This window comes from Oratosquilla oratoria, chromosome 12 (genome assembly GCF_046742065.1).
Source record: "Oratosquilla oratoria isolate Oo_2021 chromosome 12, ASM4674206v1, whole genome shotgun sequence".
Classification (NCBI taxonomy): Eukaryota; Metazoa; Arthropoda; class Malacostraca; order Stomatopoda; family Squillidae; genus Oratosquilla; species Oratosquilla oratoria.
The window spans coordinates 15765229-15780091 of record NC_134788.1 but is presented as its reverse complement, the minus strand read 5'-3'; the positions used below and the strand labels follow the sequence as shown (position 1 = coordinate 15780091).

Below are 14863 nucleotides of genomic sequence, written 5' to 3'. Positions count from 1 at the left end.
GCTTTAGGGTATTTATAGATCTATTGAATTTTAATTGAGATTGCCCTTGCCATGACAGGCCTGAAAAAATCTTTGATTTATACAAAATACATCAATGGGATATTGGCAAAAGAAATGGAAAGTGAAATTTATAGGCCTGTGAGACATTCTGAGTAAAAGTAAAGTTGATGGGAACCAACTACTATACACTACCTGACAATTCTGGTGAGTAAAGCTGCATAGCAGATACATGCAGAAAAGGTTCATTATCATTACACACACACACACATATATATATATATATATATAATTACTATCAACAACAGTTGAATTTACTCAATTTTGATAAGTAAAGCTCTCAGTAAAATTCTTTAACTCTTTTTACCATTCTGTCTCTGCATTTACTAATCTCTCCATTTCTTTCAAAGATATTATTTGTTGCCTCTCTGAAGCTAGTCTGTGCTCAGCCTCTTTAATACTTTTACCTTTCTGAATAGCTTCCTCAACATGATCCACATTTCTCTTTCTTTTCTCCAATCTCTGCTTTTTGTTGATCAGCTTGCTCAGTTTTCATTCAGTCCCTCTAATATATTAAAAGTAGTCATACTTTTTCTTGCTCACATTTTTTTTAATACTATATTACTGTAATTACTCTGATAGTACTAACAAACCAGAAGGAACCCAGGTAGGTCACCATTCACACAATCTGAGTTTTCAGGTACTAACATTTTATTTCTTGTATTCTTACAATCTTCAAAAAATAATTTTATTGAATAGATACCACAGTTAATAATTCTGTGACTTTGAACAGTACTACACTGCTATAATACAGTTTGGTAATGCTGAACACACAAAAATAACCCAAGATTACTTTGTGTATTGTGGAAATATGTCTACAAAAACTTATATATAAAAAAGTATTTATAATTAGTAAGATATAAAGTAATATGTGGAAACATAAAATGTGATAATGTTATACTGAAAAGATGTAAACATTAAAGTGTAAGTTGAACTGTAAACAAGAAAAGTGTACTCAAGTCAGTTTACCATCAGTACTTTCATACAAGCTGTCAAACACTTAATATTTTCTTCATTGTCTATAACCAAAAATAACCCAAGATTACCTTATGTATTGTGGAAATATATCTACAAAAATTAAATAATGATATAGTGTCTATAATTTGTAAAATATAAAGAAATACAGTAAAAGCTCTTTTATCCGTTATTCTCATATCCAGCTCCTTCTTATAACCGGCATATTATTCGCGAGAAAATAACAATTTTGTATAAAAATGTAAAAATTCGAAAAAAATAAAATTTAAAATTCCCGCCGCCGCCAAAGGTAGCGCGCATCTTTCCCGCAATCTCCCACAAATCCCGCCGCTCCGTCAGACCCAGCGCCCACTGTGATAAGACGCCTGAGGAAGAAGGAGATGAGGATTTTGAAGGTTTCGTTGTGAAACAAAGGAAGGCAGTGATGGCTGAGTTGAAGGATATGCGTGGTAGTGCTAAGCTTAGCGTCACTGATGAAGCTCTTCAGGAGTGGATGGAGGTCGACAATGATGAAGCTATCACCCCCACACTAACTGACGACGAAATCATTCAGGCAGTGATTGAGGAGAAGCATGGTAAGGAAACAGAGGCTGATAGTGAAGAGGAAGATGACCCAGAGCCAAGAGTAACGTGGAAGGATGCCGCTAAAGAATTGGCAACATTTATCAAGTTTGTGGAGCAATGCACCTACATGGGGACTCACGACGTGATGTCTCTTCACTATCTTCAAAATGAATTTTTAATGCAGAGACAAACATTCTAAACAAAGAGACATACGTGATTTCATGAAAATAAATAAAGATAAATAAATATGAATATACTGGTAAATAAATAAACAACAAAAGTGAAGCCCTTGAATGAATTTTATTTAAGTACTCTATGAATAAAGGCAATGTATGTATTTTTTCAATATTCTTTCTCGTAACCGGGATTTCCCCTTTCCGGAACGTCTTTGGTCCTATTCGTGCCGGTTAAAAGAGCTTATACTGTATGTGGAAACATAAAATGTGATAAATGTTTTACTGAAAATATGTAATCAATACAGTGCAAGTTAAACTGTAAACAAGACAACTATATTCACTGAAGTCAGAGTTTACTGTCTGTAAATTTGGCTTTCTTACAAGTTAAATATTTAATATTTTTTTTATTGTAACTTCAAAGAATATTGTGTTGATTTAATGCAATCTCATGGTGCTAAAGAAACCAAAGGAAGCATTTTAATCACCATAAGAATAAACCACTTATATATGAATTGTCAGGAGCTAGCTTTATTCTTTATATATTTACAACTGTCTAATTCATATTTCAGTAAATACTGCCAATTACATAACAAATACCAATAGTTTTTTTTTTTTTTTTTTTTTTTTTTTTTTTTTTTTTTTTTTTTTTTTTTTTTTTTTTTTTTTTTTTTTTTTTTTTTTTTTTTTTTTTTTTTTTTTTTTTTTTTTTTTTTTTTTTTTTTTTTTTTTTTTAGTACTATACTGTTAGAATACAGCCTGATCATTCTAACCCCTTTGGTATGATGATGCCTACATGGGCATCATGAGTTGCGAGTGTTGGGTTGTCATACATTTGGCAGCTGATGCTGAGGTGTGAGTTGGTGATGCCATACCATGGTATGCATATTGTTTTTTATTTCACCTTTATTCATGTACAGAGAGAGGGAAAGATATAACTGATCATACAGTCACTCTTGATCATGCCCCATCTTCATTTTATATATATATATATATATATATATTTTTTTTTTTATGTACAGTGATAGAGAGTTTACTATGAACAGGCTTGATCACATCTTCTGTGGTTTGTCAACCACAACTGGTGAAAGAGAATGAGGAAACTGCCTTTCTTTACAACAGTGTGCGTGTGTATTTACCTAGTTGTATTTACCTAGTCGTATTTTACGGGAAGCGGAGCTATGCTCGTAGTGTCCCGTCTTCATATCTCATTTTATCTAAACTATTTTTAAATTCATGTATTGTTTTTGCACACACCACTTTCTCATCTAACTTGTTCCAACTGTCTATTATTCTGTGAGGAAAGCTGTTCTTTTTCAGATCTCTTCTATAGCTGTCTTTCTTGATTTTCTTTCCATGTCCTCTTGTATTTCTATCATCCCATTTTATCAGATTCTCTCTATCAATAATTTCTATGCCTTTCATGATTCTGTAGATAGCTATCAAATCTCCTCTCTCTTCTTTGCTCTAGTGTCTGTAGCTCAAGTTTTATTAGTCTCTCTTAATATGCTAGTTTTGAGAGTGTTGGTGCCAATTTTGTAATTGCTCTTTGTATTCTTTAAAAAAAAAAATTATACATTTTTTTGTACTTGGTGACCACATCATTGCAGCATATTCCAATCTTGGTCTTATCAGAGTGATTAGAAATTTCTTCACCATTTCTTCATCCAGGTATGTAAATGCCACTATGATTGTTCTTATCAAATTATAAGTTTCTCCAAAAATCTTATTTATATGTTTCTCAGGTGACATATTATTCATAACAATGACTCCCAGGTCCTTCTCATTTTCTACTTTTTTTTTATTCCTTCTCCCAATTTATATGATCCTGTTATTCTGTTTTTGCTTTTTCCAAATTCCATTATACTACACTTTTTAGTGTTGAACTCCATCTCCCACTTCCTACTCCATTCCCATACTTTATTTAGATCACTCTGTAGTGACTCACAATCTTCTTCTGTGTTCACTTTTTTTAGTAGATTTGCATCATCTGCAAAGAAGCTCATATAACTTTCAATTTCTTCATCCATATCATTAATATATATAGCAAACATCATTGGGGCCAAAACTGTTCCTTGTGGAACACCACTTATTACTTCATCCCATTTTGAGTGTCTCATATCACTACTCTCATTTTTCTTCCTTGCAAAAAGTCTTCAATCCATTTAATCAGTTTGCCCTGTATTCCTCCTTCAGTTTCTAATTTCTTAAGCAACTTCTTATGTGGTACTTTGTCAAAAGCTTTTTTTAGGTCTAGAAATGCACAATCAGCCCATCCATCTCTTTCTTGTATTATATCTATTAGCCTTGAATAGAAACATATTAAATTGGTGATGCATGATCGTCCTTGTCTGAATCCAAATTGCCTTGGATTTAGCACGTTGTTGTTGTTTTTTTTCTAAATATTTTACCCATCTACTTTTGATAATTCTTTCACAAATTTTTGCTATTGTACTTGTTAGAGAGACTGGTCTATAGTTGGTAGGGTCTTCTTTATTTCCCCCTTTATATATAGGTACTATATTTGCTTTTTTCCAATCTTCTGGAACTTTTCCTTCTTTCAAGGAACTGTTTATTATGCTATGTATTTTGTCTGCCAGTTCATTCCTGTATTCTTTCAAATCCAGTTTCTTTGTTACTTCTATTTTTTTTTTTTTTTTCATAGGGGGGACTTTCTCTTTCCATTCGATCTCTTCAGGTTGTATGTTCTCCCTTGATTTAAAATGCTTGATCATAATTTCCACCATTTCTATTTCCTCTGTGTATTCAACTCCTTGTCTTAATTTCTCCAAATTTTGTTTGTTTTTCAGTTTGTTGTTTACAAATCTGTAAAATAGTTTTGGTTGATCTTTACATTTTTCTATGACATCTTTTTCATATTTTCTCTTCTCTCTGCATGCTGGTACATATTCTCTTCTATAACAAGTATATATTTTCCATTTTTCAGGTCTTTTGTCTTTCTTCCATTTGGTCCAAGCTTTGTTTCTTTTGTCTTTTAACTCCCTACAATTTTTTTTGTACCAGCACTTTACATATTCTTTTTCTTGTTTTTGTCTCAGGACATACTTTTCCACTCCTTTTTTTTTTATAAATTTTTGTCAAAATATTCAATTTCTCTTCCACTGTTGTTTCTTCTTTGTATATTCCTTCCCAGTTTTCTTTTTGAAAGAATTCTCTTATTTTATCAAAGTTTGTTTTTTCATACATCATTCTTCCTTTTCTATATTGTTCATTTCTTTTCATGTATTTTTCCTCATTTAGTTCCAGTTCAATCAATATATGGTCACTTTTACTTATTGGTGTTTTATATTCAATCTTTTCCACTATTCTAGGTTCAGATGTAATTATTAAGTCTAGTCTCGATGGTTCTTCTTCATTTCTATACCTAGTGTTCTCCTGTATCCACTGTGTCATTGTATGTTCAATAATCATCTCGAGTAGAACATTTCCCCATGAGCCATCTCCACCCTTTACTGTCATCTCTTCCCAGCAGACTTCTTTGCAATTAAAGTCGCCCATCATAACTATTCTTCCTCCATCTTCCATTATCTTATTTAATGTTATCTTTGTGTCCTCTAACATACTTTTATGTTCACTCTCTTCCCACGAGGCTGTTTTTGGAGGCACATAGTTTATCACAAACTTTCTGCTCTTCTTATCTCTATCTTCCACTTCAATCATAATCATCTCTACTGTATTCTTTCCATATGTGACACACCTCACATTTATATCCTTCTTAGTCAGGAACATAACTCCACCCCCTTGCTTTGTCTCTCTGTTTCTAATCCAATAATTATATGCATCATGTCCTATACTGTTGGGTGGTAGTGGACCTTTAATTTCGTTTGTACAATTCCCATTATGACCGGTTCTTTTTCCTTCAGATAATCATTCAGCTCATTCAATCCTGTTATTAATCCATCTATATTTGTGTAAGACACTCTTAGTTTTCTGCCACTTCCATTGTATTCTCAGTTTCCCTTTTGTTTTTCTCTAGTATGTTTTTTTTTTCCTTAGCTTTTTGTCTTTTCATTTTTTCCTCCTCTCCTTCCTCTTTGTTCATTTCTCTTTTTATCCATACCTTTTTATATTGTTCACTTGCTGCTAGTTTCCCTGTTTTTGTTAAGATATTCTCTGCCGTCGTTTGTGACCTGAATTTAATCTTAATTGGTCTGGTCTTATCTGTACTATACTTTCTGAGTCTATACATCTCTTCAATTTGTTTCATGATTTCAGGTTCATCTTCCTGAACTAATTCTAGTAAACTGCTTACTTTTTCTCTTTCCTCATTGATTCTTGAAGTTCTACCTAGGTTATGTTTCTCTTCCACTCCCAATATAATTATACATTTCTTTTTATCTGCTAAGTCTCTTACTATATTCTCCTTCTGTCTCATCACTTTGATAACTGAGTCTTCAGTTTGCTCTTTTATTTGCTGTTTAATTATGTCAGTAAATGCAACTTTACTTTTTTCCTGGATTTTTTTCCAACCCTGTTCTTCTTTTGTTATGGCCTCTTTGTTGTCTTTATTATTCCTTTTTAATTCTTCATTCTCCTCTTTTACTTCTTTTAACTGTCTTTTTAATTCTTCTATTTCATTAGTTAAATTTTTGTTCACCTTCTCTAGTTCTTCCAATTTGTCAACTCTGCGCAATTTTGGCTACGTTACCGAACCTGTTTTCCCAATGTTTGGTCATCTTATCAAGTCTCTCCTCTAGTCTTGCCAATCGGGGGAGGATGGTATCCCCCCCACCCTCTTTAAATCCCTGGAAACTACTATCATCACCTTCCACTGTGCTGCTCTTATCTGTACTTCTAATCTTTACATTTTTGTTGATCCCGTCATCACCAAAATCATTATTGTCGGTCCGCCTCTTGTTTACAAGACGCCTGGCCTCCTGGACCATGTCCCTCTCTTCCTCATTTCCCTCAATAATCCCTTCCCTTCTCCTTCCCTATCGCTCCCCCACTACACCATGAGCACTCCCCTTCCCTATAAATACAATAAGGCACTTCCTGGATGTTGAGATCCACATAGATTTTCCTTTTTCTTCGGTACACCAATTCTCGCCATCCATTCGACGAAAGTGTGTGTGTGTGTGTGTGTATGTCTGAGGTCTTTCTTCTTTTCTGAAAGATCCAGTCAGTCTCTCTTTCTCAAGAAATTGAAGTTCAGTGTAGATAAAATAACCTGTGTGAATACACACACACATTCACCACACACACACATGCACTGTAGACCTTATGGTTTATTTATGCAAGCTTGTCATAAACTAAAAAATGTTTCCCTGTAAAAATTTATTATTACTACATGAATGAACAAAGGAGATAGAACTGCTGTATCATGCCCACACATTTTCTCCTTTCAATCGCCTTACCTTTTCATAAAAATAATGATGTGATAATAATAATAATATTATTAATTATAATAATAATAATGATCATCGGTCTTGAATTAGTGATAGAGAAGTATGTACATATTTTGATGCATCATGGAATTAATGTACATCGGGCATCTTGCACGTGAGACATGATGCATCATCGACTCATTGTACAACTGACAACCCAATGTTTGTGTGTGAATATACAAGTCATACTGAAGTGGTTAAACAAATACAAACAAAACTCGGATCATAAAGCTGGTGGTACTTGAGTGATGTCATGACATGAGTGTTTTGCATTTAGGGTTCTGGCATAGAACTTTGATCTTGTCATTTAAATGTGCTCGATGGAGAGGTACTGGATTCCGTGTGGTATCCAATTGATGCATCCTTTTATTACTCTCAGTTCTCCATTCTATATTTAAATAGTTATGTTTACCTTTCTGATTGTTGTTGTTCCCTTGACTATCTGGCCAAGGAATCCTGTCTCCCAGAGGTATGCTACAATTGGAATGGGGTTTTTCCATAAATCCTTTATAGAGTGTATGTTGTGTTATTTGCATGCATGATTGCATACAATGCAGTCTTCCATAATATGTTGTATAGTATGGGGTGAAGCGTTGCGCCCTGGACAGTTATCTGCAATGCAGTCATCCAATCTCTTCTGGTAGCTTGGAAGGGCCGGATGGTAGCTGCACCAGTCTGGCCAGGTGGACTCTATCCTTTGGAGGGAGAGAGAATTCAGAAGGATGGATTTCAGGGAATCCAGCATGCAGCAATGTCTTTCAGTTTGTTCATGGAGCAGTGATAGATATGATTATGGATATGCTTCTAGTAGCTGGTGGTTGTAGAGGAAGAGAAGAGATAGAGTTTTCTTTTTTTTATGTTTCTTGTTATGTGCAGATGTTCTGCTGTGTAGTGCAGTGGGTATGCTGTGTAGTGCAGTGGGTATGCTGTGTTTGTGGAGGCTGCTGCAAGTATTTATGTGCCTCTCATGTTAAGGTGACCCTTGACTTTGAGTACTTTCATTTCATGGTGTAAATGGTCTGTATGTGTTGTATTTGTGCAGCCTGTAATTGTTTTTAGGGCTTTGTATTGTATGGTCTGTAGTGTGTTGTGGACACAGAATGCCAACATGTACAAAGAAAATTACACCAATATATGGACTCATCCTTGACTAACTAGACCAATATATGGAATATAATACAATGTTAGACAGTGATTTCATACTAAAGATACTCTTCCATGAAAAAGATGAAGAGAATAAGTTACACTGAGAAGGTTTCCCTGTGGTTTCAATGCAAGAGCACTGTTACTTGAGGAAGTTCCATCACACATATTACACACAAAAAATCTTTCAGGTCATAACAGGGTTCTTGGGATGAATCTTTCATGAGAAAGCAGCATAGCATAGATCACACTGGAAAAGCTTCTCTGTGTAGATCATCACAAAATTTTTGAGGGAACTCTTATAAGAGAAAGTTCCATCACAGTCTCTACAATGAAGAGGCTTCTCTCCTGTGTGAATCATCACATGGCTTTCGAATTTACCCTTTTCTGAGAAAGTTGTATCACATAGGTTCTGGAAAAGTTTCTCTCCTGTGTGGGTATACCTTTTGGGAGTACCCTTTTCTGATAAAGCTGCACTGCAGTCACCACATTCAAAAGGCTTCTCTCTTGTGTGAGTGATCACATGCCTTTGAGTTTAACCTTTCCTGAGAAAGTTGCATCACATAGGTCACATTAGAAAGGCTTCTCTCTTGGGCAAGTAATCATATGCCTTTTAAGAGTAACCTTTGCTGAAAAAGCTGCATTCCACGGGACAAACTTGAAAGGCTTCTCTCCTGTGTGGGTCATTTGATATTGAAGAGGTTTCTTTTATCAAGATAGATGCATTGAGTAGGTCACAATGAAAAGCTTCCTCTCCTGTGTGGGTCATCACATGGTTTTTGAGATTACCCTTTTGTGAGAAAGTTGCATCACATAGGTCACACTGAAAAGGCTTCTCTCGAAGGGCATATAATGACCTACACAGGAGAGTACCCTTTATTGAGAAAGGTGCACCACATAGGTCATTACATGCCTTTTGAGTTTACCCTTTCATGAAAAACTTGCATTGCAAAAATTACACTGTAAAGCCTTTTTCCTGGTTAGGTTCTTCAAATATGTTTTATTAAATAAATACAATTTATCATTTTTGCAACTATGAATAGTATTATATTGTTATAATACAATCCAGTAATGCTGAACAGACCAAAGACAAGCCCAATATTACTTCGTAAACATATTAATAACAATAATATATAAATTATTATGCATCTATAAAAAGTAAAATGTCATAATATGTATTGATAAAAAGTAAAATGTAAGGTAATACGTATGTGGAAACACACTGCACTTACAATCAATAAAATACCATTTAAACAGTAAACCAGAAAAAACACACTTGATTGATTCAAGGTTTACCATCCATACATTTAGCTTTTGAAGCCATTGTCAAGCACTTAATATTATTTCTATGTCCTTTTAATTACTGTCTACAGCATATTGCTCATTTCCATAAATGATTTGTAAATTTTAAAAATATGTTGCTTTGATATAGCCTGATAGCACTAGACAAACCAAAGGAAGAACTTAGATTGACATGAGTATAAATTCCTCATAAATGAGTTATCAGCTGCTAGTTTTATTTTCTATATGTCAACATACTTCAAACCCATATCCATCTGCTGGGTAACATCTCATGTTGGTATCCCTAGCAACAAATGAGCCAACCAATAACATTAGTCAAGAAGCTACATCCACCTCATTTGACACCACCATCCTACTGTCAGTAACAGATTACCCAGTCCTCCAATCCACAATGCTAATCATGTGACAGATGCTGGGAACAACCAATAGAGCACCTGAAAACAATCAAACCCTACATACACCCATGGCTGTCATAATGTCAATGTAACCAACATTCTGGTATGGCACTAGCACACCCAGGAATACAACATTCTCATCCTATGCATGTTCATTTCACATCAGTATTTGACACTCCAACCTGCTAATGAGGTGTTCCCTCACAATACCACATATACAATTACCAAGGGCTTTCCCCCCTTACAAGGAAGGTAGCCAAAGTCAAAAGGCATAATTCCACTCTCACCCTGACATATACTATTGTAATATTCAATTTACACAACTCTTCACAACAACTGCCATCTCTCTAATCTGCTCCCCTCAAACAATAATCACACTAGACCAAATCTTGGGCAATAAGATAACCATACCTAATCCTTCCCTCTATAACTTCCTACAAAAATAGAACTCCTAGCCCCACTATGAATAGCTCAATAGCTCATAAATCTCTATGACACAGGACACCAACACTCACAAAATCAATGAAAAATATACCCCCATATGGACCCACCTTTAACTAACTTGACCAATGTGCAAAATACAAGATGTTAGATAGTGGTGTGGGGTTTAAATCCACATCACATAGAGAAAGTTTGGAAAGTCTACTTGGAAAAGTCTAAAAACCATAGTTCCTTGAAGATTTCTGATTTTGTTTCTTAGCTCATATTCCTACAAAACATACACATCAATACAAACATCACTTGAAATACTACAGTAGACATAATTATATATAAACTACTGAATAATTATATCTAGTGAATAATTATATCTAACTTTCCTCCAAATATGAAGTCAGAGAGGATATACATAAGCATTATTGGAACGAGCTAAAGAGAAAAAAAGGGGGGGGGGAATATGAAGGTATACCATAATAAAACAAAAACAAACACAATTACACACCTTACCTTTCCAAATCTAACAAGTGGTGTGATGATGTCCATACCAGCAACAATCTTTAAAATATTCTTACATGAAAGAGTTGTAGAGCATAAGTCACATTGAAGTTTCCTACTAAGTATGGTTTTAATGTAGGCATACTGTTTCCTGAGAATGCTTCATCATATGTTTTACACTCCCAAAAACTTCTCTCAGGTATGGGTCATTACATGGTTCTTGAGATAGATCTTTTGTGAAAAAGCTGCACAGCATAGGTCGCACTGGAAAGGCTTTTCTCCTGTGTGGATCATCACATGATTTTTGAGTGAATGTTTTTGTGAGAAAGCTGCATCACAGTCGCCACATCGAAACGGTTTCTCTCCTGTATGTATCATCTTGTGCCTCTTAAGATCACTCTTTCGTAAGAACGCTGTACTGCAATCACCACACTGAAAAGGTTTCTGTCCTGTGTGGGTCATTACATGAAATCTAAGATTAACCTTCTGTGAGTAAGCTGCATCACACTGGTCACACTTGAAAGGCTTCTCTCCTCTATGAATCATCACATGAGTTTCAAGAGTACCCTTTCTTGAGAAAGCTGCATCACACTCTTCGCACTGAAAAGGCTTATCTCCTGTGTGTGCTGTCAGATGTTTTGTGAGATTACTCTTTTGTGAAAAAGCTGCCTCACATAGTTCACACTGGAAAGGCTTCTCTCCCGTGTGGGTCCTCACATGGATCCTCTTGTGAATCTTGAGAGAATGCTTTTGTGAGAAACGTGCATCACATAAGTCACACTGGAAAGGCTTCTGTCCTGTGTGGGTCATCTCATGGTTTTTGAGAGAACTCTTATATAAGAAAGCTGCATTGCACTGGTCACAATGGAAAGGTTTCTCTCCTGTGTGAGTCATCACATGGTTTTTGAGAGAATGCTTTTGTGAGAAAGCTGCACTGCATAGGCCACACTGGAAAGGCTTCTCTCCTGTGTGGGTCATCACATGCCTTTCAAGTTTACTATTCTCTGAGAAAGCTGCACTGCATAGGCCACACTTGAAAGGCTTCTCTCCTGTGTGGGTCATCGCATGCCTTTTAAGTTTACTCTTTTCTGAGAAAGCTGCATTGCATAAGCTACACTGGAAAGGCTTCTCACCAGTGTGGGTGGCCATGTGCCTATTGAGATCACCCTTTCGTGAAAAAATGGCATCACAAAAGTCACAATGAAAAGACTGCCGTTGAGTGTGGGCCATTGAATGCACTTTCAGACTCTGCTTCACTGAGAATGCTACATCACACTGGTCACACTGAAAAAGCTTCTCTCCTCTGGATTTCTTGACATGACTTTTGAGCCTGCTCTTTTGTGATAAACCAGCACTGCATATGTCATTCTGGAAAGACTTCTCCCTGGTGTGTTTCTGTACATGCCTTTGAAGATTATTTTTTGATGATGTTGCATCACAAGTGTCATCCTGAGAAGGCTTTTCTTCTGTGTTGGACATCATATCTAATGTGACAGCCTTATGTAGAATTCTTTATACAGCACACTTATGGCATCTACACCTAACCCAGCTACTCAAAGTCTGATGTATATTCATGTCCTGCCAAAGCAAAAAGAAATACACATAGTGGCATACCTAATACATGATATTTGGAATACTGGTTTTCCTTATCCAAATAGAATACTACTGCAGAATCAAAATACTATGCTAACATTGGGAGTCAAGAATAGGTTAAAAAACCCATGGATCAGATGTGGTAAATGTTTCAAAACATGGCTATGATTCAAACTAGAAAAATGTCCACCTAAATACTATCTAGAAAGGCTCACAAGAACTTGGTGTTCTGAATTACCTAATGATTTCTCATAGCTATTTAATATGAAGGTAATAAGTTAACAGCTGACAATCAAAATTACTGATAAGCACAAAAGAAATGCCAAAAGCAGTCATAGGTCAAATGGTTACTGGCAAATAATATCTACTGCAAATCACATTTTTCCTTTTTTTTTTTTCACTAAACTATCCTATAATCTGGGAGTGCTTGGCAATCATGGTTGACAGTTGTATTCTGATTTATAATTCAGTATACAAAACAGCACAAAGGCACATTCTGGGGTCTCACCCAACTTGCTCATTATGTAGACCCAGTGAATGGGTTTTCTTTTTGGATGAAAATTAGGTTGCTATTCAGGTACATATTTTGAAATAAAACTTATACCATCTCACAGATTTTAATATGATTAAAATTACTCTAATTAAAGTTGCCATTACAAACTAGTGGTTCTACTTTGAACCAAAAAAATTAATTCCAGCTGTTCAAGCATTTTACTGAAAAGGTGTATTTGTTGTTTTAGGTTATGCTTGCCAATGTCAGCTAGCCTTTCTACACACACACACACACACACACACACACACACACACACACACACACACACACACACACACACATACATATATATATATACATATATATATATATATATATATATATATATATATATATATATATATATATCAATTTCCAATGTAATACAATTTAATCATTTGCATTAGACAAGGCAACATACAAAGACCCCCACCCCTATCCTCACACTTAAAAATAAATCTCCCTGAGGTTGTTGGAGAGATGGGGAGGGAATGGAGGAGTGGTGAGACTGGCTTTGATAAAATATATATATATATATAGGATCATAATGTTCGGAGTGCTACATCTTCATTTCCTCAATTAAATGTATTTTGATACAATAATGGGGATCTTCTCTACAACACATTTGTTGTAAAATAATTAATCCTGCACTGCACAAGTGGGAGGGGAGCAATTTATGCTTGTAGACGGGACTTCCTGAATTCCTGTGCCCATATGAACAAATACATTAAGATACAATTCTACTGATGTCTGATATCTATTGCACAACCTAAGTTTCATTTTAGAATTCACTGCAAGTGTGATTGTAAATATTTATTGTTCAGCAAATCTCCATATCACCATACAATGGTTTCTCTTTCCCATCTAGCACATAAAGATTTCACTACACAATGTAGAGAAAAAAAATAGCTTCAAAATAATTACCAAAACAATGTAAAGTACTTTTAACTTGATTTTAATGGCAAAAATGGATAGTATTTATGCATATACGAACACTAAATTTAAATAATTACGAGATGGAGTTCCGCATTTACAAATAGAACTTTCAAACATCCTTACTAATGTAACCGTGCCACCAACCTATACTGATGAAACCCAGCTTTACCTCTATGTTTACAATTTTACAATGGAAACATCGAGCTTGCGCCAAACAAATAAGCTTCAAGAAGCGCAACCTAGAAATATCATCAATCAAATGAGGACAAAAACTGTAAAATGAAATGTTTTCAACTATATCTGATTAAAGCTAAATGTGGACTAGTTTTAAATTCCTTCGTATTTAGAAACTTGTATACTGGTAATTGTTATTTCGAACTATGTGTTCATTTGATTATCTGAACTTCATGTATACTGATGCAATGCCAAATAAACTCACTATATAACGACAATGGTCGAACACGATATTTCAGGTGATCAGTTTCTCCCCACCCCAACCTTTTGGAATGGATATAGTGTATATATCTATTTTCCTTAGGATATCGGAAACAAATGGCAGCACAGTCACCGAATTTTTACAGTAATCAAATAGACAACAGCTTACCAAGTAGCCAATAATTGGACAATATCGCACAATCATACGATAACAAGATGCATGTGGACTTTGGTGTCATTGTTGTGTAACAGTGATAGATAATTCGATAACCGTCATCAATTTGGGGTATATTCACACGCCGGTGCTAGTTCCCATGGGCTCTCGGAGTAGGTTCCCATGCTTCGATAAACTTGCCCCAGCCATAAATTAAGTGGTCGTCCAATTCATCTCCTCCATCGACGAGATCACACAGAAAA

At 35.2% G+C, this 14863-nt stretch overlaps 1 protein-coding gene across 1 annotated transcript; it reads right to left on the bottom strand.

Moving 5' to 3' along the window:
* Window positions 1–10874: 10874 nt before the first annotated feature.
* LOC143031011 (uncharacterized) lies at window positions 10875–12917 on the bottom strand. The gene has a single exon (XM_076194349.1). It carries the CDS (start codon window positions 12430–12432, stop codon window positions 11146–11148), a length of 1287 nt encoding a protein of 428 aa, XP_076050464.1. The 5' UTR covers window positions 12433–12917; the 3' UTR covers window positions 10875–11145.
* Between the last annotated feature and the right edge of the window lie 1946 nt (window positions 12918–14863).

What these genes read in the sequence shown, in the direction of transcription:
- LOC143031011 (XM_076194349.1), bottom strand. Translation starts at nt 12,432, where the DNA reads ATGATGTCCAACACAGAAGAAAAGCCTTCTCAGGATGACACTTGTGAT.